Source organism: Heliangelus exortis, chromosome 3, assembly GCF_036169615.1.
Source record: "Heliangelus exortis chromosome 3, bHelExo1.hap1, whole genome shotgun sequence".
In the NCBI taxonomy this organism is placed as follows: domain Eukaryota; kingdom Metazoa; phylum Chordata; class Aves; order Apodiformes; family Trochilidae; genus Heliangelus; species Heliangelus exortis.
In genome coordinates, this window is record NC_092424.1 from 82,414,752 (window position 1) to 82,442,159 (window position 27,408).

General features: G+C 37.4%; 1 protein-coding gene across 3 annotated transcripts in view; it reads right to left on the reverse strand.

The window, feature by feature from the left end:
• Positions 1-24,571, reverse strand: part of TTK (TTK protein kinase) — a 35,973-nt gene extending 11,402 nt beyond the window's left edge. The window contains exons 1-14 of one of the 3 annotated variants that reach the window (XM_071741488.1): positions 24,427-24,570; positions 21,114-21,279; positions 16,648-16,792; positions 16,110-16,335; positions 11,806-11,912; positions 9,027-9,170; positions 7,779-7,887; positions 7,608-7,683; positions 7,419-7,525; positions 6,320-6,419; positions 5,541-5,646; positions 3,254-3,432; positions 2,993-3,129; positions 1,061-1,187 (exon numbers count right to left, since the gene is read on the reverse strand). In XM_071741488.1, coding sequence (XP_071597589.1) covers positions 1,061-1,187; positions 2,993-3,129; positions 3,254-3,432; positions 5,541-5,646; positions 6,320-6,419; positions 7,419-7,525; positions 7,608-7,683; positions 7,779-7,887; positions 9,027-9,170; positions 11,806-11,912; positions 16,110-16,335; positions 16,648-16,792 — 1,563 coding nt within the window. In that variant the 5' untranslated portion in view covers positions 21,114-21,279; positions 24,427-24,570. Of the gene's footprint in view, positions 1-1,060; positions 1,188-2,992; positions 3,130-3,253; positions 3,433-5,540; positions 5,647-6,319; positions 6,420-7,418; positions 7,526-7,607; positions 7,684-7,778; positions 7,888-9,026; positions 9,171-11,805; positions 11,913-16,109; positions 16,336-16,647; positions 16,793-21,113; positions 21,280-22,720; positions 22,822-24,426 lie in introns of those variants that run through there. The other 2 variants (XM_071741489.1, XM_071741490.1) reach the window with 2 other exon arrangements.
• Between the last annotated feature and the right edge of the window lie 2,837 nt (positions 24,572-27,408).

The window sequence follows — 27,408 nt, forward strand, 5'->3', positions numbered from 1 at the left end:
ACATACAGAAAAATTTAGAAAATTATTATTTGTGTGTATTAAGGGAAACATGGTAGAACTCTACTTTTTATGAAGTTAATATGCTTTAAGTTGCATTGGTCTTTCTGAACAAGATAAACTGTGGTAAAGCTAAACTTTAAATATGTTTGTCTTGAAAAGTATTTTTATAATGATCACCACTCAGCATGTAACATCATCGAATCCTTAGAAAAGATACCAATGCTTTCATACTGGAAATCAAGAACAGGGTTCTTTAATAAGATTTCTCAGATCAATAAACACCCCTCTCTCTTTATAGATAATGTATGAAACTAGACTAAGACCTTCAGTCACAGCACACAACTAATTTAGAGCTGTAGTCCAATCACCTATTGTATTTGAAGCAAACTACAAGCTAGCAGACTTCAGAGCTGTGAAGCTGAAACAGTTTGAATTGCCTGTTCCAGCTACATCAACCTGTAGAAGAATCACAAATTGAAAATATTAATCCTACAGTAAGATGCTGAAACCTATCACCCTATTCTAAATACAATTGGGAAGATTCCTACTTGAGTGTGCACCACACAAGTTCATCCATTTTTACATTATTTCAGGCCATTACAAATGCATCAAAGTTTGTGAAAGTAACAAAATGGAGAAGGAATGTATTTTTTCATTCTTTCACCTCCTTCAGACTCTTAACTACTTCTCTTTTTGGGTACTCCACTGCAGTGGGTGGTACCACTACAAAAGCACAGCAGAGAAAAAGCAGTGACTCTAATTCCTGCCTCTCTCATGAAGCAAGATCTGAAAAGTCTTATATTTCAGACATAAAGACTTCAGGATTTTGACACAACTGAACTGATTTTGAAGAGGTGACTTATTATCTAAATTCAGACATTCATATAAAGTAATTTTGAGAATAAGCAATAGAGACTACTTTCCATTACTCATCCAGAAAGATGACTAATAACTTTAGATTAAAAAACTATACACATAAACACATGCATAAATTTAACCTAAAGTAGTCTCCAATAAAAATATGTACTGAAAATGACAGAAGGCAGCCTAAAATTGTTACCTGTAAGCCAACTTGATTTTGAAATGGAGTTGCTGGAGTACGTGGTACGAAATATGGTAACTGGCTGTAGGGAGTAGACATTTGACATCCTGGCAGAAAGTTGTTCTTTACAACTGGTGTTCTGAAACTAAATGAAGTAATATCTGTATTTAGCTGTATTTTCTTTAAGATTATGCTAACAACCAAGTTGAAATTTTCAGTACTTCTTTAAAGTTAATCCCTGTTGATTAGCAGAAGTCCAAGCTTCTGCTGTGTTCAATAATTACCATTAATGCTGCTTCAACTTGTGGACTTAGAAGCACAGAATTGGCTGGAAAAGACCTCCCAGACTACCATATCCAACTGTCAGAAGTCCTTTAGAAGCACACTTAAACTATCAAATGCTACAGAAATATCTTAAAAGTAACTAATTGTTCAGACACTAGCTGGCACTCCCCACAAACTGGAAAATGAAAGCATTAAATAACTAGAAGACCTGACCATAGGACAACAAGATAATCTGAGTCACAGTTAACGTTCTTCAGCTTATTCAGAGCCATTTTAGATGGAGACTTTTTCCTTTAAGTGACCATACTGAGACAACTCCAAAGCAATCATAAGAGGGGTTTTTGGGAGCTTTAGCTATGCTGTATATGAGCTGAAAGATCACGTATTTAAGAAAACTAAAGATCACAAGAAATCCTTCATGTTTATTTGTTCCCTGATAAGGCTACCATGTATTTAGTTATATTACTAAATATGCAATTTTCCCCACCACTACAGTGTTTCACAAAGGGGTTTGGAGTTAGAAGGGACCTTAAAGATTGCCTAGTATCCACCACCCCCCTACATAGGCAGGGGCACCACCATGAGGCCAGGCTGCTCAAAAATCCCATCCAACCTGGCCGTGAACACTTCCAGAGACAGGACATCCACAACTCCTCTGGATAACCTGTTCCAGCATCTTACAATCTTCACTGTGAAGAATTTCTTCCCAGTGCCTAGGCTGAATTCTTCCACTTTAAAGCCATTACCCCTTATCCTATCACTACATACTACTGATTACAGAAATTGATGCTAAGGTCAAAACCAGAAAAATAATTTATATACCGAAGACTTCTTTGCTGAGAATAAAATGAGACTGAAGTTTAAAAAAAATAGTCAAAACCAGCCAAAAGCACAATTCTCCCTGAACATATAAACACCCAATTCTGGTTTATTACGTGCCATATATACTACATGTAATTAAAATTTAAAATTAAAATCTCCATACAAGCAAGGTTTGAAAGGAGGAAGAACCTATTTAAGTACCACTTTTATTAATCATCATGAGATGCTGTGCTTCATTCACTGTATATATCCCAAATTTTATGGCTACAGAGCAAGAGGTCCCACCAACAGAAACAGTGCTTATTCATCATACAACTTTGACCTATATGACTCATCCTAAAGACTTATGAAAAGAGTAAGTAATCATATAATTAGAAAGACTTATCAACATCGTTACAGGGGTTTATGCCTAGCTTAAGATTGCATGGATAAACAAACACCAGCATTTCCTAACTTGAATGCTTGATTCTGCAAGCCTCTAGATCCTTTATGTTTTGTTTTTTAAGCCCACAGACAATTGCATCATGGGAAACAAACTGATATACAGCTATCAATCTAGAAAGCCTGTCAGCCACAAAAAACAAGGCATCTGAAATGAAGTTTCATCAGAGAAAGAGGTAAATGCCTTAATGACTTGATTTGATGGTGTACTTCCAAGTGCTGAAACACCAACAGGGAAGACCCTAAACGCAATCTGAATTTCAGGTCAGATATTAAGTGCTGGAAGCACTCAAACCTCATTTGCTATCTGAACAGAAAAGCTTAAGAAACCCTGTCAAAAACTGCCCAGGTCTTTCCTAAAATCAACAACTGTTCATGAGTGTGCAGCTCAAAGTGTCTTACCAGTCCATATAGTCATTATATGTGGTGCTTGGTGTTCCACAAAAATGTGATGGATCACTTTTCTTAGAAACAGCATCTGGTGGTGATAAACCTCTTGAAACTGGATGACCAGATTGTTCAAGGATCGACTGTTTTCCCTACAGAGGGCAAAGCAAAGTATTACTCCACACCAGGAATCAGAATTAAGAACATAGAAATCACTTTTTCAACATGGGGAAGCTGCTGCACCTAGAAAACCACCACATACTCCTCTTACTTTACCTCTCTATAGCAGTTTTTCTGTGTTACTTCTTGAATTGGCCATTTTTTCCTGGCAGTTACACAGTTTAGTTTAATCTGATCCAACTGCTTTCTGTAGCTTTCACCAGAACTAGATTGTTGCTGTTGACTTTCCAAACTCCTTGTTTCTGGTATCTTCAGCTTCTGATGCTGGACTTGTTCTGAAAAAAATCAGTTTATGAAAAAGACTTAATATTTAATACTTGAAATAGTTTCTGGAGGATTTATCCCAAAGTTTCTAGTAGAATTTTACCTCATTTTCTGTATCAAAATAAATGAACACGGTTGACTTACTGTGCATTAAAATGCATTAACATAGTCTTAAGGATTCATATTCTTAGGAACTTATTCATAGGAACTTTCTTCAAAATCTTAGGATTCTACTATAACAGCAAGAGATATAAATATTCCCCAACCATTCCGTGATTCTGTGCAATTTCACAGAACAAGATCACATTCATCATTTGCACTACAACCCCCTGAGACACTGAGCAGGTTTATAAAGCATTTAAGACAAACTCACTGCAATACTTCAGATTAGAAGTCTGTTGTCTGTGACAATAGGCAACTTATAATGCAGTTTAATGACTGAAGCCAGAGGCATAAAGGGCAAGGCATGCTCTACCTCATGGTTCCTCTTCCACTGGTGGAAGACTGCAGTGTAGGATGAAAATTGCACAGCCTAAGAAAGTTCCTTTATATGCTTGTTCAGGTTTACTTTACATCCTAATTGAGTCACCATCCCTGGAAGTATTTAAAAACTGTGTAGATGTGATATTAAGGAACATGGTTTAGTGGGGACTTGACAGTGTGTTAGGTTAACTGTTGGACTTGGTGATATTAAAGGTCTTCTCCAACCAAAACAATCCTATGACTCTGTTCTATGAAAAATAATGTTTCAAGTAAAATATTTTTCCTTTCTTCAATAGGTAAGTATGGATATAAACCAAAATCCAACTCTTAAAATATTATTAGACATTTTCACCTGATTTCTTCAGCAGAATAAGAAATCAGAAATTAGATGGCTCATGAAACACAGAAGTAACAAGTGTGAAAGATTAGTACACATTTTCCATGTTGATGCTAAACTACAGTAGCAACTTAAATTTTACCAAGCCTGAAATGCTTCCTATAAAGCTGAGTTCTTCATAGAGCTTCCCAGGAAGACCACAAAGGTGGTCTCACACTACACCTATTTCTACAAGATGATGTTACTTCACACAATAGTCAAAATCCATGCATTAGATAAATATTTAAGGATATTTCTAGAACACAACAAAAATGTCTGTTTCCCAAAAGCATGTTAATAATGCAATAAGTATCTCGGCCATCCAAATTATAGCAAAACTGAAGATTTCTTTAAAAAATTATATTTCTAAAAATTTGACAAGCATCATCATGTGCTATCTTTACAGATATTCAAGGAGCACAAGGAACAACATGGTTAAGGCTGAAACACCATTTTGTGTAATGCAAGAGCATTTACAGAAATCAAAAATGTAACAGTGTATTTGATTGACACAAATATAATACAAACGTTCAACACAGTTGTCTTTCACACAAAAAAGGATCCCTGCAGTACAAGCTCATGAACTGCATTGCATTCAGTATATGGAAAGAACTGTGAAAATAATTCAGGGTTGGGTTTTTTTGCAGGAAATAAGAAAAAAGGGAAAAATTATCTGCATTTCCAAAGTGCTTCCATACTTTTGGAAAACCTCATAAGAAAATAAATGACACTGAAGAAACTTATTTTATATCTTACCCAAAGATTCACATGCATATGCGTATCCTGTGGTAAAACTCAGCCCAGTTGGTTTTTTGGGTTTTTTCTGTATGGGGGGTTGTTTTTTGTTTCTTTAATAAATGAGCACTGTTGTCTCCTATTAGGGCAACATTTTTCTATACTCAGGCTGGCAAGTCAGTCTGAAACCTTGTATTGTTGCTATTTCCAAGCCTGTGTATTTTATGTGATCAACAGCTAAGCACGTAATGAATTAGCACTATACATTAGCCTTTTTCTTCAAGCTCAGTACTCCACTTTTTTGGACAGTGCTGCAGTGGGAATTTTTGTGGGATTTGGTGGAGGTTTTTACTACTTTCAACGTACTACTCAAAATACAAATCTTAATTAAATACTCCTGAATTCCAAGGAAGCTCAGCGTTTTACTTTTTGAAGAATATTTTATTCGCAATCCAATTTTTAAATACAGAACAGCACATTTTAAATGAGTACTCTTTCATACTGAAACATCACACTAATAGTTACCTGCTGTTTTCATGGAAAGACTTGTATCCATTTTGGTTTTGAGAGTTACAGTTGAACTAGTAGCCATTTCTAAACTGTTCTCATCCAATGTCTGCAACTGTAAGGACTAAAATAAAACAAAAACTTTAAAAGAATCAAGCATAGTGTTTAGACACAAGCATAGAGTCTAAAAGGCATTTCCTTATGGCAATTAATGACCAAAGAACCACAGAGCAAATATGCTTCAGAAAACAGTGCAGGGTACACAGACAAGTATTACTGCTACTAGTTTTAAATCCATCACCCTGAATTTCCACAGCACAGTTTCTCTAACAAAGAACTAAATGTCTTCTATTCTTGAATTTTTATTCAGGGGACAGGGACACAGGACATCAAAATTAACCTCTGTCAAAAGCAGTAATTTACAGCTCCATAAGAGCATTTAATGAACTCAGTTACTTCACTGAACAGAGTACTTTGCATGATCAAAATTCATGACTACAGCTGAAAGAGCTCCTGCAGTCAAGACAAAAATGTGGTTTTCTCCTCCTCATATACCATTGACAATATTTAACAGTCCTCCATTTTTCTCATCAGATGTGCTGTTCAGAGAAAGCTCTTTCTTAATATATAATTTTAAAATTTAAAAGCCATAATTAGCATTTCTGTTCAGAAGTGGCTGGTTAACAATAATAGAAAATTCTACCTTCTTTCTTGCATTGAAAAAAGTATTATTTTCCTTTGTAACACCATAGGAGAGTCAGGTAGTTCCTTGTATGTATTTTAAAGATATTTGTTACCTGTAAGTTTCCCAGGTTGTATGAATCTCCCCCATTAGATTTTTGTTCTGATGGTGGAAAAGGTGCAATGAAAGCTTTACATTTGGAGCTGGATACTTGCCTGTTGAAATAATGTACTAATTACATCACATGCCAACATACAATGTTAATGGTTGCCTTCTGTGAACCAGATGAAGCAGGTAGTTGTGGGAAGACTTGTCTACAAGTTTCAGATATACAGAAAAGTAGATCCACTCTGACAGCCAAGTGACAAAAAATACAAAAAATCTACCACCACCATTGTTCCATGAAATGACAGATTACTTAACTTGTTATCTTCCATAGACAACAGCAATTATCTACAACTCAGATCCTAAATCCCACTGCTGCGTTCCTAAGAAAATTTTGAAATACTTACAAAACAAGATTGTTGCATGAAAATCCCTCTACTTTCATATATTTAGAACTTTGAGAAGCTAAATAAGCATTTTTTACTCTCTGATTACATAGTTATCCCCTAAACTCCCATTTCTGCATCAATTTAATCACACAGCAGTAAGAGAAGAAAAAATTCAGCATAACAGACTTGATCTGGATAGCGGGGACTTTCTCTGTTTACTTTCAAGCTATGCTACAGTCAGGTAACACGTAGCAAAGTGAAGTTTTGGTTGGCAGACTTTTTTGACTCTTCCACTGCTGAAGAGTGATTCACAATACAATTAGCATAATTGCTTGCTAATATAATGATTATCATATGCATGATATTAAAAATGAAGACTTAAAAATATTTTGGAAGTCACAAGACCACCTTATGCCTCATTTTTTACACCAACAAAAATCCAATGTTATTTTGAGCAAAAATGATTTTCACCTTACATTCCATTTCTTTTGAGCCTATTGATTAGCCAAAACAAGAAATTGATCTTTGCACATTCTCAGTACAAAGAATCTGAGAAGTTATGAAGTAGGTTATTGCAATAACTATTGCCATCAAAATTACTATTTGTCAATATTTAGATCAATTTTAACATTAATACCTGACATTTCTACTATCCAATAAAAACACTGCTGAAAAGGAATATTAAAATCTGTTAGGCTATAGTAAACCAAATAACTATACCTCTTCATAACACTAGATGTAAGTGGGACATCAGTCTTCTTCACATCATCATCATCGTCATCATCATCAGCTATCAGTTTAACAGGAACCCTCCCAAAGGGGCAGGCCTAAGAGCAAATTAAAAATTATCAGATTTGTAAAGCAAAACTAAAAATTTAAGATTTTGAAGCAAAATGTTTAATGTTCTACCTGGTTAGATTTGTTAAGTGGTCTGAATGGATTGTGGTAATTAACTACAGCATCAAGTTCCTGTGACTTCTCCTCTCTGTAGGGAAGAAAAAACAGAAAACTGGAACACTGTAGTGTGTTTGGTTTTGGTTTAAATATGTTAATAAAATAAGCAAGAAATCAAGATATTACCCAAGAAAAAGTCTGGTAATAGTAGAGGAATTTTCACCGGAATCACCTCTTTTTATGCTTCTGTGATTTCCAACTATACTCTGAAGTCCACACTCTTGTGTATTTGGTACTGTAGATAAATTAGTAGTTATAATTATTCAGGTAATACTGCAGACTACATTTCAAAAGAAAAAATGTTCATTCACAATAAGTGAAATTTAAAAATACACACATTTGCAGTAACCTAGTATCAAGAACATATCACTATTTTCTATAAAATGTCTGTCTAATTCAATATAGTTTTATCAGGCATAATTCAAATGCAAAAAGAAAAAAACCCAGCCTTACAAGCAGAAGGAGCTTTCTATGGTCTGTAACAATTGTTAAATAAATTAGCTACTTGTTTTCCACACAGCTATAGTTGCAAACTATGTTTAAATACATAAAAAGGAGAGTTAAGATGTCCAAAAACTATCCAAGCAATTTACTCTAAGTGAAAAAACCCTCACTTTTAATCTTATCCTATATGCAGGAGGAATACCTGCACCAAAAAATATTGGTTTATATAGTATGTTTATGTGGATGGAGTGGGAGAAATCCATGCTTTCAGAGCAAGATGACTTTCCAGATCTACATTCCTAGAATAAACTTCCACTCTAACCCTGGTATCCACAGGATGATTGCAAAGCTTGTTCCACAAGGGCCCCTCAGGAGATTTAAAACAGCTTACACATGAGGACACCCACACCTAATTAGCTATAATAAATCCTAAACTGGGCATCAAAACACATCTTGTTTCAGAGGTAATCTCAAAGGTACAACTCTCTAGACTATCCTTACAAACTCCCTGCTACTGCAGAGGCCCAAAATACTGATTGTGTCCTGACCTCTTCCTGGTCAACACTTGCCTATACAATGGAAAAATATCCAAGTGCCAGACACCACTCTTGGAAGACTGAGTTACATGCACTGCAGTATTTGTCTCCTCTCCATCACCAGTAGCTTGTATTACAATTATCTCACAATAGTCAGAGGAACATGCTGCAGAATTAGAGAATCTGGCATCCTATGGCTCCTGCAAACTACAGTCAGTACATTGAAAATGGAAACAAGTACTTAGCAAGATTGATAATATAGATAAATGTGACTTTATTGGACCATATAAGATTATGTGATCATATCTGGAATGGGCAAATAGTAGAAAGTTTTTTTCAATCTAGAATTTCAACGTGCATAATCTCAACCAGAATTTTTAGATATGGCAGTTACCTGCAAAGTTCTCCTTCTCCTCATCTGAAATCAACTGCTTTTTTTGTGAATTAAAGTTTTGTAGAGCAGTTTCCAACATTTCTAGTGGAACAGCAGAGGACTCCAGAGCTTTCTGAAGGAGCTGCTTACACTTCTTCACATTTCCTGAGTAGTTAGAAACACAGAGTTCAAAATCAAGGAAACAAAAAACAATTACACTACGACAAATCTTTTTTAAAAGATGTGATTACATTCATGCTGTCTTATATTCACTTTGCATCATTCTCTGAAGCCATTGCTCATGACATACTTCGTTCTCTTAGAGATCCAACTTCAAATATACTGCCTGGAACTAGTTACAAGTGAATCATGTAAGTCAGCTTTTCCTGTGAAGTTGAACACCCAAGTCCATTTTGGTAAATGCCATACACAGAGACTGAAGAGGGCTGGGGGGGTGGAGAGGGGGTGTTTTAACAAAACATATTGAAAGCAAACAATTTACATAAATAAGCATGTACACATACAACTATTTAAAAACATGCAAGAATCAATTATGGAAAGTAGTGTACAACAAGTGAAAATATTTTTTTATTTAGAATGGATCAGAGCAAAATCATGCAATGTTTTGTTACAGCTGTTAAATGCCTTTTAAGTCCCAAATGCCCTTCCTCCTCACTTCCAAAGCAGCAAAATATAAATCCCTTGGATCTTTTAAGTGCTGTACACAGGTATGATTATGTATTTCTTATGCTTACTTATACACTTATAATATTACTTATTGCGTATTACTTATAAGTAATAATAATTACTTATTTTTATTACATCTACTTATATACTTATAATAGTATATTTCAGAGCTCCCTGCCTCTAGCACTCAAAACTCTGCTGATAACTTAAGTTGGAAGTCAATGTTGCCTGCAGCTCAAACTGGGGGGTGGGGTGTATACAGTAGGAAGCCACCTTTAAGTAACCTGTTTTAGGAATGATTAATAGGTAATGTTGGGCACTGAAGCAAGGAAACACAGAAAATACAATTGATTATATTTAAATCTGGTTTGTGCATATTTGTTAAGACTTGTTGTTTTTACCATATAGTCAAATACTATTTTTCTACCAAGTTCTTAGCAAGTAAATAGGCTTAGTTTTAATTTTTAAGAATCCCTAACCAGCATTCTGCCTTTGGTTATAACCACATATTGCTTCAATATGATCTGCTACTCAAAATGAAAGTAATTCCTCCTAGTATTATATGCCTCATTGAATAAGAAATAACCTGATACCAAAACACCTATGTGAAGAATTCACTGCTCCATCCATCTTAACAGATGAGGAACCAAAACACAAAAGTAAAGCCAGAAGTATCTGAGTTTCCATCAGTCCACTTCACTACATACAAAAAGCATGAATGATCCACTAAGGCCTAACATTCTGTACACACATAAATAGTTCTATTTATGGTCATGAGGGCCAGACCAATGCCCAAGAAACTTCTACTGTGCCTGTCCCTCAAGAATTTCTTTACAGAGCAGGTGATCAGGCATTGGAATGGGCTGCCCAGGGAAGTGGTGGATTCTCCATCCCTGGAGATATTTAAAAAGAGACTGGATGTGGCACTCAGTGCCATGGTCTGGTAACTGCAGCGGTAGTGGATCAAGGGTTGGACTTGATGATCTCTGAGGTCCCTTCCAACCCAGCCAATTCTATGATTCTATGATGCTTTATGGGATGGAATATCCCTTAGTTCATTTGGTTCAGCTGTCACATCTGGCAACCTCTTGCCCATCCTTTGGTCAGAGAAGCCAAGCAACAAACAGAAATTGTTCACAATGTGCAGGCACTATTGAGCAACAGCTAAAACATGAGTATGGTACCAACACTTGCAGTCACTGATCTAAAACACAGCCTCAGATGAGCTGCTAAGAAAGTTAAAACGACCCAACCCAGATCCAGTACACCAAGGAACATAATAAATCCATTTTGGAAAGTTTGGTCTCAGTGCAACTGTCACTATGAGGAACAGAGAGTTCAGACAACCCTGAAGGAAGGGAACCAGAATTTTTACAGGACATTATCACTCTCCTATCAGAATGTCTTGCCTAAAACACTGCTGTGTGGCACCATTTGACAAAGATTTCCATTCTATTTTGAATACTGACAACACACATCCCCTACTGCCCCCAGCAACTGATTGGAACATAGCATCTACTGTCAAAGAGAAGATGCCAAACACCTCCACTGCCCCATGAATGGAACAGCAAACAGAAAAAAAATAATTAAAAGCTAGCTAAAACTGGCTACTAAGCTAGCTATTTAAGAACCTGAGTGGCAGAAGGGAAAATTAGGTTGGACCAAATTGCACATGTTTAGAGCATTTTAGTTTAATAAAAAAAAATCTGAACTGTAGATTACTCTTGGGTTAAGAAGCCAGAATTTCAGTATCTAAAGGGAAATTGCCATGCAAATTTGAGCATAATTTTTCAATGTAGCAAGAGCATTACTCTCATGACCCACTGTATGATCAAAGCTTAACAAAACCCAACAGAAACCACTGCCAGTTTTCATCTTCTTCAAAATTTACTTCTAAAAATGAAAAAAACTAAAAAGAACTGTGGGCATATTTGCATTAAAAGGAGCACACATGTTCGCCTTAAATTACAATAGAAGAAAAAAAAAATCCACTTTTTTTTCACTTAATCCCCATCAGATTTCTTGCAAATTATGCAACAGAAACAGAAGCTTGAAACAAAAAAACCCTAGAACACAGAAGAGCAACAACAAACATGTATTTTTTTCTTCTTACCTTGTGATAGCTCAAACTGTGCAAAGGCAACATGCACAAAAGCAAACTTTTTACAGTTCAGTTTGGCCAGATGAAATTGGTCCCGTGCTTCCTCTGGATCTTGGAGACTGTAAAGATAGCATATCAATAGTTAAACAAGGTGAAGAGCCCAAGTAACAAGGATTAACTTGTGTGCTGCATTAAGGCTTTAGATAATTCTTAAAAAGCAGTCCAACTACAGCTGCAGTTTTTGCTCTTAGAGCCACTAGTGAAATACAAATAGGCAAAGGGTCTGAAAAACCTAATAACTGAAAGATACCAACCTGACCTTTGAAAAAAGAAAAAAAACAACCAAAAAACCCAAGAACAACAACAAATACCACAATGTGCTCAAACCCAAACAGAAAGATTAAAGACTTATTCTGTATCACTGCTTACATTATTCCACAAAATATGAAGATATTTTCTCTCAGAACACCCACTAACCTGTCCTGAACACTCAAACAGAAGCCCTTCCAGGCTACATGCTGACACCACCCAGAGAAACATCTCCACTCACCTAGATGAACCCATTTCAATATGAAGGAGGTTGTGAAGCAGAGGGACAGGAAGGAGATTGTTTTAGCAACATCAAGGGTGGGAAAATGGATCACATTAATCAAGTCAGAAGGAGTATCATATACACCTTTAATTCTATTCAGCAGCAGTATGGTTATAAAGTTTCCAATCCAACCTCAAAGTTTTGCCAGAGGTTGAGCTTTTCTACATGGAAGAGCTTTTCCAACTGCACCCAAATTGTCAGATTGCTTTAAGAGAGATATAGATCACTGAAAGAAGTTATTTCTGTTAGTAACTATAATACCATATCTATACAAAACTAGGACAAAACAAAACCATTTATGCAACAGATACCTCTACCAAGGCTTCCACATGAATATCAATTCCTTACAAGATGTATGGAATTGTATTTTCCCCATACTCCTAGGTAACAGAGTCTTATCAGTTAACTTTGATGGCACAAGGTGGTTTTAAGTTTGTTTTCTGCAGACACATAGAAAAGGTCCAAATCTATAAAACCATGAAATTAACATTTTTTCAAGTAACTCCTTTCCCTCTTTAAAAAAAAAATAATAAATTTTAAAAATAATAAGTCCTTTTGACACTTTCATTAGCAAAATCCACAGTCAAGAAATATAGTATTTCTTCCCAAATTCCGCTGTGGTTTAACAGGTAAGCAAAGGTAGCACTTAGAGGCAGGGAAAGTAAAAAATTTGACAATGACTTAAAAAATAAGTAAAGAAAAGTAGAACATGGAAAACTAACAAGACCGTATTTCCAGTGGAATTCTGTGGAATTAATGAGAAAAGCATCAACCATGGTTTAGACATGTTACAGAACTCTAGCAAAGTTTCATAAAGTCTGCTCTGATCACCCAGGACAATAGGACAACCACAGAATAACACCTGTAGGCAAGGGCAGAGCAACACAAACTGTAGCATGCATTACATTCACTTCCAAAAGTCATGTTAAAAATCAAGGTCCTGTAGAAAGCAGCAACAACTGAGAAAGCAATAAGCAGAAAAAAAACGTGAGCAACAGGTAAAAAGTGCCACACACTTGGTGGCACTGTGCTACAGCCAGAAGCATTACATAAAAGCAGGGCTGGCATGGTTAATGCATGATACAGATAACCAGTCACAGCTGCAGCTGGCTGTTCACCTTGTCCCATTTCAGAGTACTTTCAAGGGTTCTTCAGACAACTCCAGTATCATAATAGATCAGCAGGTTTTGGCATAGTCAGACAGCAGCTAGAGAGAATAATGAGGACAAGACAGGTCCAGTGCCATAAACAGAATAATTGAGCTTTGATCAGACAAAAAGTGTTTATGCCAAATACCAAAATCTCAAGGCACTGTCAATAGTTCTCAAGTTCTTGATGCTCTGACTTGCTTTTCCTGTTAGGCAGAACTCTACTGAAAAGCACCTTTCTCCTCCTACCAAAGGCAGCAACATCAGAGCAAATATTTAAGTGTTATTTTACTTGCAATAGCTTAAAAAAGAAAAAAAAAAAGTACTAAGTCATAAGATAAAAGAATTTTCTTTAACAGAAGCTAAAACTAAGCAGAGAAAAAATACATAGTACTTGAAAAAGTGACAGCCAGGAATAAGAAAAATCACAACCACCAAGAAAATCAGGAGCAATGAGTTAACATGCCAAGCACAAAATATTCAAATAAACACTCACCAATTAGCATAACAGTAGTCTCAAAAAACTACAAACAATAATGCTGGTCAGTTGTGGTGGTTTTTTTAGATATGTTCAGTCAAAAGCAATTTCATATTTTGGTGTGATTACACTTGTAGTTCATACAAGTAGCTCTATATAAATAATTAATCTATATGCCACTTCAAATAAGAAACTATTAACTTATAATAAATGACTAGGAACTGGCTAATCTCAGTGATTTTCAAAAAGCAACCATCATTTAAGAAAATACAAAGTTCCATTGGAATTGATGCTATGTCAGATTTTGGTGGGTACATTTTTAAGCAGAGTTTTCAAGTAGGCTGCTCATCTTTTTTTTTTAATAATTTGCATCAGTAAGTCAAGAAACATATCAACTATAATATTAGCCAATTACAAATATGAAGCAGAAGACAAAACCAGCAGGTTTGAATTTCCCCATGAGCACATTCTACAGTAGTGCTAATAACCAGAGCAATTGGTATTTAAGTATAGCAAGAGAGAGCACATTTTAAAAATGAAACAAGATAGACTACTCTCCTAAGAAAAACCCTAAAGGCTGTTAGCAGTAAAGCAACTAAAGATATTTCATTGGGATGCTGTGATTAAAACAGTTAAAATTTACACATTCTAGCATTAGCAGGCTGTTCGGTTTCACCTTCTGCAATACAATAACACAGAACACTGAACACAGTTCATTTAGAAGTATTCAGCTTTAAAAATATGTTTTAAATATCAAATGGAAAGAGATTCAAGAGTTTTAAAGTGATTAGGGAGGTAAGAAATAGTTTTTCTGAAATTCAACTCCTACTGTACATAATGAGGTAACAGATGTGACTTCATAATAGCAATCACCATCCTAGAAAAGAAATTCTGGAAAGTATGAGCTGGAAGCCTATACTACACAATTTCTGTTCTGAGGAAAAGCAACTAACCTTTAAACAAAAAAGATCCATCTCCCAGTATCTTTAAATACAGGAGGTTTTTCTGGAAGATAAGCTCTAGTCCACTTACAAAAAAAACACCTTAGCTTGTCAAGATACAAAGAATTGACAACAGGTCATTCTTCACTCCTGCTTGTTTCTCAACAGTAGATTCAAAAGATTATTTCCATTCTATGCTTTTAGTAAACACTGATGCAGCAAGATCCATTCAAAGGACAGTACAAAGAAGTAGACCAGATTATACTGTAAAATCAAGCCACCTGCCAAAAAATTAAACAGGAGGACATACAAGAAACTGGATGACTAGCTGAAAGACCATCTGCTCAACTCTTAATTGATAAGGACTGTTGAATGGTAAAAAGGAACTCTTCAAAATATATAAGGATTAAGTATTTCAAGTGACAAAAGCTCCTTACAAAAAAAATTCAAATTAGAATCCTGTTCCAAATTATGTCTGAAATTGCCTGATCAACTACACTGTTCGAATTTGGACTGAATAAAGAAATACATGGGCACAATCAAAACTAATTTTTTAAGTATGAAAGAACAGAATGATGTTCTGAGATGCTCTTCCTACCCTAAGGCAGCTATTTAATGTAGCTGAGATTCATCTTTCCAGGTAGGGAGAAAGCAGACTAGACAAGGAGAGACCACCGTGACATACCCATCTAGTGATGGATCATCAATAGCAAATTGTCTGTCTTGCAGGCAAATCAGTTCTAGAAGTCCACATGGAACTTCATCCTAACTTACACCACACACAGTTTAACAGAAAGACTATAGATACCCTATGTTATACCAGATTTCACCCGTACAGATTCTTTTGAGCTGAAGAAAACAAAAGAATGGGTCTCATACTATTTTCTCCATGTACCTTACACACAGAAGCCAGAAAAGTGTCTACATCTCCAAATCAAAAAGCCCTGAACAATCACATTTATTAGCATATACAAAAAATGCAAGCACTGCAGCAACAGCAGATTTATGCTGACTAGCTAAAGCTGCTCATTTTCAAAGAATCAATATGAAAACATCCTCACTCAAATGTATAACTTATCGCAGAAGCCACTAATGAAAAATAAACTATTTTATAATCAATTTCCCAGTTCTGAGTGGTATTGAAAATTTATACTTACGCTTTCAACTCAGCAAATCTCACAAGGATGCGAGCATAGCTCTCATCTTGACTATGCTTTTCTGCAGGTAATGCAGTCACTGCTTGACTGTAACGACCAATAAGTCTCTTCAGTAGGCTAACATCTGTCTGAGGAGCACCCTTTTTCTCTAGCCTGAGCAAAAAACACAGCCAATCTTCTGGATTATTTGTTGTCATCATTATTTGATTAACAGTTCCAGAGTTATCTGACACACAAAAAAAAAAAAGATTAATTTAAACTGCAGCAAACATGAACAGAAAAAACCCCACACTTTTTGTAAGTTTTCATGTAAGAAGACTAGAGTTTTTCTGGGTTTGGTTTTTTGTTTGGTTTTTTTTTTGTTAGCATCAAACAAAATGGAGTAGAGCAACACAGTTATCTAAAGAAACAAGAAGAGAAAATGTATTTTGTGGTCATTAACACTGAAGAAATACTAAACCCTAAATCCTTTCAGGTAATAGCTTTCTCAGTTAAGATCAGTTGTGTAAATGACAATATAAGTAATAAAAACACATACCTGTTGTATCAGTTGAGATTTTAGTACAGTTAAGTTCATCTGTGACATTGTCTTCATTTCTGTATTTGTTTTTCAAGTCTCTAACTCTGTTCATGATTGAAGCAATTTGGGACAATCCTCTTTCACTTAGGTCCTCCTCCTCCATCTGTAGACACAAGGTTAAAAAATAGTGAAGTTACTGAAGGACCCTGTCGTAGCTCACCTTAATTGGAATTACCATAGGAAAGCTTCTCATGCCTATTTTGCAAATTAACTAAGACTCAACGACATTATGTAACAAATACTCAATTAAGCCTCTGTCAACATAGTTATACAAGTAAACTTCTTAGCAGAAGCCAAAAAAGATCATAGAATCATAGGTTCTCAGGTTGGAAGGGACTAAAGGATCATCTGTCCAACCCTTCTTGTATTATTGTTTATACACATCCCAGTACCCTGTCAAGCTCAGACTTAAAACTTTTCAAAGTGGGGGAATCCACCACTTCCCCTGGGAGGCCATTCCAATGTCTGACTGTCCTCACAGTGAAAAATTTTCCTCTTGTGTTCAGTTGGAATACCTCCAGAAAGATGAGCACAAGGAATATGTAACTGATCCGTTCAAATACGAGTCCATGCTCCACAGCAGCCCTTTCCAATCAGGCATATGCAGTGTTTGAAGAAAAGGGGGGGTAGAGTATGTTGCCTGAATAGCTCTGAGTCTATTGTATTAAATCATACTGACACCACACATTAGGATGGCTAAGAGGCAGTCCTCCTCCTAGCCATACACTCCTAACACTTCTTTTGAATAAACAGCAATGGAACAAGCATTTGTCAGACTTTATGGTAACCTGGCTCATGGACAAACACAAGCAAAAACTACATAGAAAAGGAGAGCTTTTATCTTTTTTGCTTGATTCTTTTCCTGCCCTCTCAACTGTGTCACCATATGGACAAGAGAGCAGAAAGGTAGAAAGCAGAGACCTGTAAGGCTGGGTTAGACCACCTTAGGTATGTCACCCCATTCATGAACCTCACTTAAAGATTTTTCATATTTTTAAAAAACTTGATATGATAAACTTCTCATTTTAACGATATTAATATTTTCCATCACAGATGTAACTTACAACAAGCTTCAAGACATAAGGGATACTCACAACTCATTGCTTAGCATTACTTCCTATATAATGGGCATGACTTTTTGATTTAAAGTAATACATGTGTAGTTGGACAGTGATACATACTCTGAAAAGTATCTGTTTATTCTTGTTATGCCTCAACTTTATCCTTCTCTAAACCAGCACTTAACTGAAAAGTGGTGCACTTATTTATATCACTGAGATTCTAAATCAAACATTTTGAAATAGTTCCTTGTCCCAGTTTTCATTAAGTTTTGCTGTTGCAAAATGCTACTGCTTAGATGTCTATCCAGCAGGACTCATTCTAAGAGATTACACAAACCACTGAATACAGGTGAACCAGTAAGGGACATGTAACAAATTACTCTACTACATTGCTTGTAATAAGTAACATTCAACATTTGTATTAATTCCAGGCTGGAATGTCTGCTTTATTAGGGAACGTAATCCAACACAAACTAAAAATGCATTGTGGAGGGGAGAGGTAGTCAGGAGATGCTTATTGGAAGGTAAGTGTCATACATGCAACACCAAGGGCTTATCTGCACAGGGTTTCACTGCCTGTGTGCAGGCTGGGAGAACCCTAAGGCAAACCTGTATACTTTGCCAGTTACTAATTATCTCCACGGGAGTAATTTAAAGCTTACAAAAGTATTAGGAACATTATTAAGAAAAAACTATGTACGATGAAGCTTTCTATAGTCTCTCTGTTCAGAGAGGGAAAACTCCTGGGTATATTTCCAAAGAAAAAACATTTTACTTTCTCAAAGGATGTGATAGCATCACTAATGTGGGTGGCAGCTTACTTAACAAAACAGATAGTTTTCTCTCTGTGTATGCTTACATTTCACTAACACCTACCAAATTCATTCAGTATAATTCAATCTGAAAACTAAATTATGAAGCTTCATTGTAACTAACATTGCCTCCAGAAGATCTCCCAGTGTTCCCTGCTTTTAACAAGTAGTACATGCCCAATATACAGCAAGCAGTCAAAGTTCAGACTACAACAAAAGTCAGGGGCTCACATTCTAACAAAAAAGTATCACAAAAAAGAGAGAGAGATCCTTACAGTCTTTATATCCCATAAGATAAGCCTCTCTTCATAGACCCTTTCACAGAAGTTGCTAATAGGCAATTCACAAAAAGGGGAAAGACCTAAAACCAGAAGTGTTCTGCATGTTCATGTTACTATGATAGTGTTACCATCCTTCTTTTATTGGAAAAATTTAGCACACAGTGTTAATCTAAGCTCTTTGCCACAGGCTATAGTAACCACTATACCACTGCTTACCACACTGGGTAAGCAGAAAAGAATTGACATAACCTCTAATTCAAAAGGGTATTGCAACAAAGTGACACATGTTCCTGAATTTCTAAAAGGATGTGGATTTAGAGGTTAAAAGACTTTCTTAAAAAAACTCATGCCAAATCCTCAATGCTATATCAGTTTATTATCAATTGAGATATAATACATGGATATAGTTGAGAGATAAAAAGCTAGGCAATCTGTAGTCAAGCAACCATGAAAAAATAAACTGAAGAAAAACTGATGATTTGGTTTTTTCCCTGCAACAGAAATTCTTCTATTTTCATGAAACACACTGATCACTTTTCCCACATGAATCAATATCCCATGCACCCAATTAACAGGAAAAATTTTAGTATAAAGGCGAATTAAGGTGAATCTCTCTTATGAGGAAAAGCTGAGAGACCTGGGACTCTACCCAGGAAAAGAGAAGTCTGAAGAGATCTTGTTAATGCCTGTAAGTATCTAAGGTGTAGGTGCAAGGAAGACGGAGCAAGACTCTTCTCAGTAGTTCCCAGTCATGGGACAAGGGGCAATGGGCAGGACTGGAACACAGAAGTTCCATTTAAACATAAGAAAAAACTTCTTTATTATGAGGGTGACAAGGCACTGGAACAGGATGCTCAGGGAGGTTGTGGAGTCCCCCTCTCTGGAGATATCCAAAATCAACCTGGATGCAGTCCTGTGTATTGTGCTCTGGGTGATCCTGCTTTACTGAGAGCTGGACTAAATGATCTCTATGGTCCCTTCCACCACTGATAAGTTGGAATTTTTCCATTTGTACTCAGGTATAACAAGTCAGTGAAAAGTTGCTGGAAGACCCAGAGAGATTAGATTCTTTTTAGATGAACTATTGATAGATACATAACAAAGTAAGTTCATCCATCTCTAATTCCACTATCTAAAAAAAAATCAACTGGTACCACTTTTACAAAACCTCACAATTCATTTTTAGAACACTATTGTTTTAAGTTTGCACTTCTTTAAAAGCAAAGTATGTCTATATAGAAGGGTTGTTTTAGTACAAGATTTACTATGGCAAAAGCACCATGCACATCACCACTATCAAAAGGTCTTAGCTTCCCTTTAAACAAGTCTTGGAGAGTTGCAAGATATTTAACATGACTTAATATCTTTGCGTAAAAGAAAAACAGACAAAATCCCAAAACACTAAGGTCTGAAAATACTTTTTTCATTTACAAAATGAAATATTTTCACTTGTCTAAAGAAAAAGAAAATATAAAAGCAAGCATCCCCCAAAGAGGGCTGCAATCAAAACAATACAGAAGAAAAACTATAAAAGCCAGAGACAGCATACTAAAATAGTGTTATATGAAAAACAGTTTCTGTTTCACTGACCTGAAACTAAATTGAAACCAGTTTTCCTTCATTTTTCTTAAAAAAAGACATACATGGAATAAATTACAGATTATGTTCATTGGGAACTTCCTGTAGTATCTGTTTCTCCCTGAAGTGTATACAGAAAAAAAATCTTATGCTGCTGAGATCAGCAACTGTCCCATTTTTGGAAAATTATGTTGCTAAAAAGTACATGGGTGATTATTGATTACTTTCACATGCCCTTCTAAAGATGATACTTATTTACTTCATGGGGAAAGAAAAAAACCCAAACATCTGTCTCTTCATAAGGAAGACTTAGGTACATATTATTTTTGCCTTTGATAAATAAGATAGAGGGAGCTACAGGAACTCAATACTCCAAATCTCCTCTTTATGGGTGACAATGTCCTACAAGATGTGTTTGAACCAGACCTGTTCCCTCAAAGTATGGATGAAAGCAGCTTCTGCAAAACCTGAAGATCAAAAGAAATTTACCTCAGGTTTAGTAATATCACAATCTCATTACAACTCTAATTGCTCACAATTCCCAAATGGATTATTTTTTTAAACACAATATTTATGTTTTCTGTTTTCTTCACAAACGTAAAAGATTCTTTTTTTTTTTTTTTAAGTGATAGCTTGCCAAATGTAGTAGACAAAAAGTGATTTTAGTTCTAAATAACACATGTCAAACTTACATTTCTGGTGTGCTGCTTAACAAGGTATATGGTATGGAGAAAACCTTTCCTGAAGAAAGGATATGTCGTGTCAAAAAGACAATATGGATGGGGGGTCACACTATCTCAGATGATCACCAGAAACCAGCAAAGGTAAGAAACATGGTTCTTCATCCTGAAGAAATTCCTGTGTATCAAAAATGAAACTATTAGACACTGAAAAGTAAATGAACATCATTATTTTCTGCAAGCTTGCCTCACCTTCATGACTTCCCAGAAAGACATTTTTCATTAAACAGTAAAACACTTCCCAGTATGTCCGTTTCTGAGGATGTTTACAGATTTAAAAAAAAAAACAAACCACAAAAAAACAACCCACAAAGGCCATTAATCACCTGTGTATTGTCATGATTTAAAACTAACCTTTCTACTCATTCCAAAGCTGAACCATAAGCAAGTCTTTGTTTTGGTTTAATCTTCTGCAAGATTACATTTAAAGAAAGCACATGCCGTTTATTTTTGTCTGAAGTGCATTCAGAATCTGACAAGATGGCAAAGACCTAAAATAGCAACATTCTGTCATATAAGAACTCAAGAAGAACTGAGCTTTTAACTGCAACAGCTACCTGGGCAGCACATTTAAGATCCAGAAAAGCCATACCAGAGAGGACATTAAGAACCAGCAAGCAAAGAACAAGGTGACTGTGTGTGAAGAGACAAGGAAGATACAGAACAATCTTTTTTAACCCCTCATAAAGACCCACTTAAATAAAAGGCCAAGGGACAGAGACTGAATGGAGCCAGATGCAGCTTTTCTTCAAATGCAAACTTTGAGAAAGTATGAAAATACTTTTCCATTAATGAATGAAAAAGGGTACAATCTTCCTACCCCTGGGATCTCCTGAAATATTACATCCATTTATCTAAGCATGTATAGAGGATAGCAAAAAATGTAAGAAGGTGCCCAACAGTTTATCTGGCTTTCTTTCTCCAAGTGAATTGATCAGCCTAGTCATAGATGGTTATTTTATCCTACTTTCTATATTTTCTTTATACACCCAGGACTATTGTGGCTCCAACTGTTAAATATTTCTTGATATGGTCTGATTAAAGTGATTACTACTGTCAAAAAACTATGTTGAAAAAACTTGGAGTCAATCCTCTACTCTGTGAAGAGGTAAAAATGCCACCTCTAAATCATAAACTTTATCCATGTTATCGTTTCTGTTGCTTTCCTTTCCTACGCAAAAAGATCACACACAAACAAGAGAGGAAAACTAACTGTAGTGTTCATCTTCTAGAGGATTTGCAGTATTGTGCTGTTGTAGTCAGTTCATTTTTTAATAGTGGTTCATAATGTATGCAAAGATGCAGATGCTTGCTGGTGGTACAGCAAATACTGTCAGTTACAGGAAGTACAACTATCTTCAGCTGCATCTACATAAACACTGCCAAAACACACTATAACTCTACCAAAGACTCTTCTTGAACATTGGATCTACTATACACATTTTTCAGAGTTTAAAAATTCCTGCCTTTGAGATCTTGCCACCTCAGTTCAAGGCAGGAGAGAATGGAAAACACACAATAGCAACACGAAAACCATCTTCAGAGACACAAGACATTACCTGCTGTTCATTCCATTATCAATTATCATTCTGTAGATACTACAGCAGAAGCTAGTCTTTGTTACTCCTTTGAAGGAACAGATATCACAGCTTTCATAGAGTCATCCAGGTGGAAAAGATCATCAAGTTCAACCACAAGCCTATCACTGCCCAGTACACCCCTAAATGATTCTCATCAGTTTCTTTAAAAACCATGAGAAAGCAGAAGAGCTGCCTGCTAGGTACAAGCTTGGTTTAAGTCAGAAGAGAACTGCAGTGGCAGGAACATGAAAGAAAACTTGTGACTTATGCTTACACCAGATAGATGTTAAAAAAAATGCTGTTACTAGAAAGAATCAATGCAAATTATTTCATAAGCAGACAACAAAACCTGGATCCAAGTAAATCGCAAAGCCTTTCAAATACTCTCCAGCTTCAGCTCTCTTTATTTCCCATAAGACACCCCAAATATGAGCCCAGGTTAAAAGATTATTAATTAGCTATCCACCAGACAGACTTTTAAACTCACTTCTAACTTGTTCTCTATTGCAGCTACTAGGAGAAGTCTCTCCTTTACCCATCCACTCTTTCCCAAAAATACATAAAAACGTGGTTTTGAAGACTCCAGACAGGCTTTCAGAAAAAAAAACAACAGGTTTGCATAATCGTTTGTTTTGTTTGTAAGTCCTAAAGGCCTGACTCAGGCTTTTCTTAAAGAGAAAATAAAAGCACCCAATATTAAAAAAAAACCAAACACAACAATCCTTTTAAAAAGCAGCAGCTTTAACTATGGAAAGAAACAGGAAAAATTAAAATTCTAATGTTAGTGACAAAAAGAGACTCAAAGACATATAACAGGGCTAATCAGACAGAGGTGAGCTACTGCAGCATTAACAAAACAGAGGCTGTAAGGCAGGTAAGGGCTACCAAGAGGCGGCTACAGTGCAGCACACAAAGCCACCAAGACACAATATATTCTGAAAGGTTACGGATACAGCCCAGTATTAACAAGGAGCAAAAGTGAAGGGTAGGTTTAATTTAGGGCATAATTTCAGGAATAGCTATTTCTTTATCCCCCACACTAGCCAGGGCAGAATGACCACACATTGCAAGACTTTTGTCTCTTTTTCCATCCCCTTGGCTGCATGCAACTTCGTTTTTCCAAAACAACTCGTCTAAACTAATATCAATCACAGTGCTGCTTTATTTTTATTTCTTTTACCTATTTGGAGCAAGTGTTACTCCTCCACCTAACTGAAGATATCGTTTAATTTCAATACCAGACTTACAAAAGAAAAAAAAACTCACTCTCGAAACCCCACACTAAACATGAGGAGAGGAAGTCAGTGAGAAAAGGTGGTGAGGGAGGCGAGGAGAGGCACCAAGCCTCCTCAACCGCAGGGCCGCAGCCCAGCGGAGCCGCATGCCCCGCTCTTCACCCCCAGGGCCCGCCAGGGCTGTGGAAAGGGAGGGCTCCACCCAGGCACTGCCGTTCCCCGCAGGCACACCCCGGGGTGCGGGGCGGGGCAGCGCAGGCCTCCGGCCGCTGCAAAGAGCGGAGAGCGGGGCCGGTGGGAGGCGGGCCCTGCCGCCACACGCAGCCCAGGGTGCGGGGAATCCGCCGCTACCGCCGCTTAGCAGCTTAACCACCAGAAACGCTCCGTCCGTCCGTCCGTCTCCCTGTCCCCCTCGCCCAGCCCAGCCAAGCCTGTCCCGTCCCCACTCACCCTCGCCAGCGGCTGCTGCAGGGGAGCCAGGACGAAGCTCCAACCGGAGAGCGCCCGCGCCGCTCTGGGTTTGAATATGAGCGACGCCCAAAGAACCCGCTTCCCATTGGTCAGAAGGGCTCAGGGGGCAGGGGAGGAAACGAGCGCTGATTGGCCAGGGGAGGGAAAAACAGCGGAGCCCGCCTGCCTATTGGCTGAGGTGGCGGCCGTAATGCCGGCCATAACACTCATGGCACCTCCCCAGCGTCTCCTGAGGGCTTCTGCGCAGGCGCGCTGTGGGGATTCGCGCGCTGTGAGGATACGCGCGCTGTGGCCGTTGTCCCTCCGTTCCCTGAGGGGGTGGCGGGGCTGCAGCAGCAGCGCTGAGACCCGGCCCGGTTCGACCCAACCGCTCGCCCCGAGGGCTGAGCCGAGAAGGCTGCCAGCGCTTCTCTAGAGGGAAAGAGCTGCCCCTCGGTGTCACTCTGGGGGTGGCGGGAGCGCGGGAAGAGCTGATCTCCGCGACGATGGCGGGTTCTTCATTACAGGCTGGGTCCCTCCACGACTCTCCTACGTGAAGGGTTTTGCGGGGAGGGAAGGGGAGGGGAAGGGAAGAAAGGGATGGGAAGGGGAGCCTCTTGCCTCAGCGGGGGTCAGCGGCGGCCGCAGTAGCTTCCGAGGCAGCTGGCACGGCGCCAGTCGAAATTCCCGCTTCCCGCAGGGAGGGAGATGAAAGTGTGAGCTTCCCGGCTGCAGTTCTTGATTAAAAAGCGTAGAGCATGAAAAAAGAGAGAGTGCAAATTTACTTCAAATACGTCTGGAAGTATTTCACCCTTTAAGCAATAACTGGTAATTCTTTGACACTTCATTTAGCTGTAAGAGGACTGCGGGACTGTATATCCTAGAATCAATAGAATCGGCTGGGTTGGAAGGGACCTCAGAGATCATCAAGTCCAACCCTTGATCCACTACCGCTGCAGTTACCAGACCATGGCACTGAGTGCCACATCCAGTCTCTTTTTAAATATCTCCAGGGACAGAGAATCCACCACTTCCCTGGGCAGCCCATTCCAGTGTTTGATCACCCTCTCCGTAAAGAAATTCTCACCAGCTCCTCGAGATTACGTCTTTCCTTTTTCTCAAACGGATTCTGTATAAACATATCTGTAGTGTGCGTAAATTTGCTAAAAGCAGCTCATTCTATGAGCTGTCTTTTCTTGGATTATAATAATGCACTAAGTAGAAGCAGTACAGCCTCCCTCAGTCAGCATTCTGGCTGTATATTTTAGTGTTCGTTATAGCAGGTGTGGTTCCTCTTACAATATTTTCAAGCTTTTAACACTATAGAAGAGTGAGATGTGTATATATGTCTTCTTAATTTGATACGTTACCAGCTAATGATTCCAGCTGAATTCTGGTTGAACATAAGAGATCAATTTTTCACTATGAGGACAGTCAGACATAATTGTCTTCCCGGAGAAGTGGTGGATTCTCCCACTCTGGAAAGTTTTAAGTCTCAGCTCAGCAGGGTGTTGAGACATACATAAACAATAATACTGGAAGGGTTGGAGCAGATGATCCTGGAGATCCCTTCCAACCTGACAGTCTGTGATTCTATGATTACTAATGATTAGCTTTCCATGAACACCACACATAAATTATTAGCAAAAGGATACTGCTTAAAGACCTTTTGTTGGCATTTATTTTAGTCTTTCATCTCGAATTTAAGTATCTTCTTTAATCTAGAGATAAAAATTTATGACAAGCAAATGAGGCATTTCAAGGGAGAAATTTAGTTCAGACACCTGTTTCAGAATGTAATACATTATCCTATGGAGATGACTAATTTTCTTGACTAAATATAGACCTAAGATTCAGGAGATAATAGTTTTTTTCTACATTGCCTTCTCTATGCATACACACAGTTTTGGTGGCTCTGATATTTTTAGTAGTATTCTGGAGTTCTTGTGATCCACTAGAATCCAAATCTAGTGAAAATCAATGCAGCACAAGTGGCATGAATTTGCTCTGTCTCTGTCTTCACTTGAGGAAGATGATTTTATTAGCTGAAGTTTTGGTGGTGTCAAAGGAAATTTGTAATGTTCCAGTAAGTGAATAATGCTGTAATGAGTTGACATGATTTCTGTAGCTGTGACAAGAAATCAGAATATTACGTAGAATCCTGGCAAAACCAAAATGAATTGGAGAAAGAAGACAGGGTAGATATCTGGAAAAAAGCAAAGAGAAAAAAAAGTCAGAGAAAGAAAAGGTGTCATGCCCTTAGGAAAAAAAAGGAGCCTCCACTTAGTGTGCTTCAACAATATATAAAATATGTGTGGTGTCTGCATTGTTGGTAGGACCTTTTTCTATTTTCTTATAAATATTTATGTTGGGTTTTCACTATAAGGTCACAGGTCCATAGGGTATTTTTGAAGAAGATCATCTGAAGTCTCCACCAAAATTTCTAATTTAATTCCTGTTTAAATGACTAAAGTGATGCATGCATCACAAAAACAAGACAAAGATTGGGTAACAGAAAAGGAAAGAATGGTCAGTCCTTTGTAATGTGTTACCATCAGGGGAGTCTTGTTTCATTATTTCAAATACCTCATCATATGGTAAGATTTCGTATCCATTCAGATGATGGTATTGCAAATCCAAATTTAGCAAAGGCACAGGTGAGTTATGAGTGATTTTTCAAATACTGACACAATCTTTATACCGTATTGTGGTGTTTTCTGCAAATGGATGCAAGAGAGAGGCTTTCCTCCTCCAGCTGAAAATCTCTCAGCCACTAACCCATCCTCTGCTTGGTGTGCAGGGGTTTGATATCAGAGAATCACCACAGATGGAAAAGACCTCTTGAGATCACTGCGACCAACTGTCAACACCCCCCACCCCAAATAAAACACATATATCAATAGCCATATCACCCTCTAGAGCATGTCTAAAAGTGCCTCATCTACATAGTTTTTAAATACATCCAGGGATGGTGATTCCACC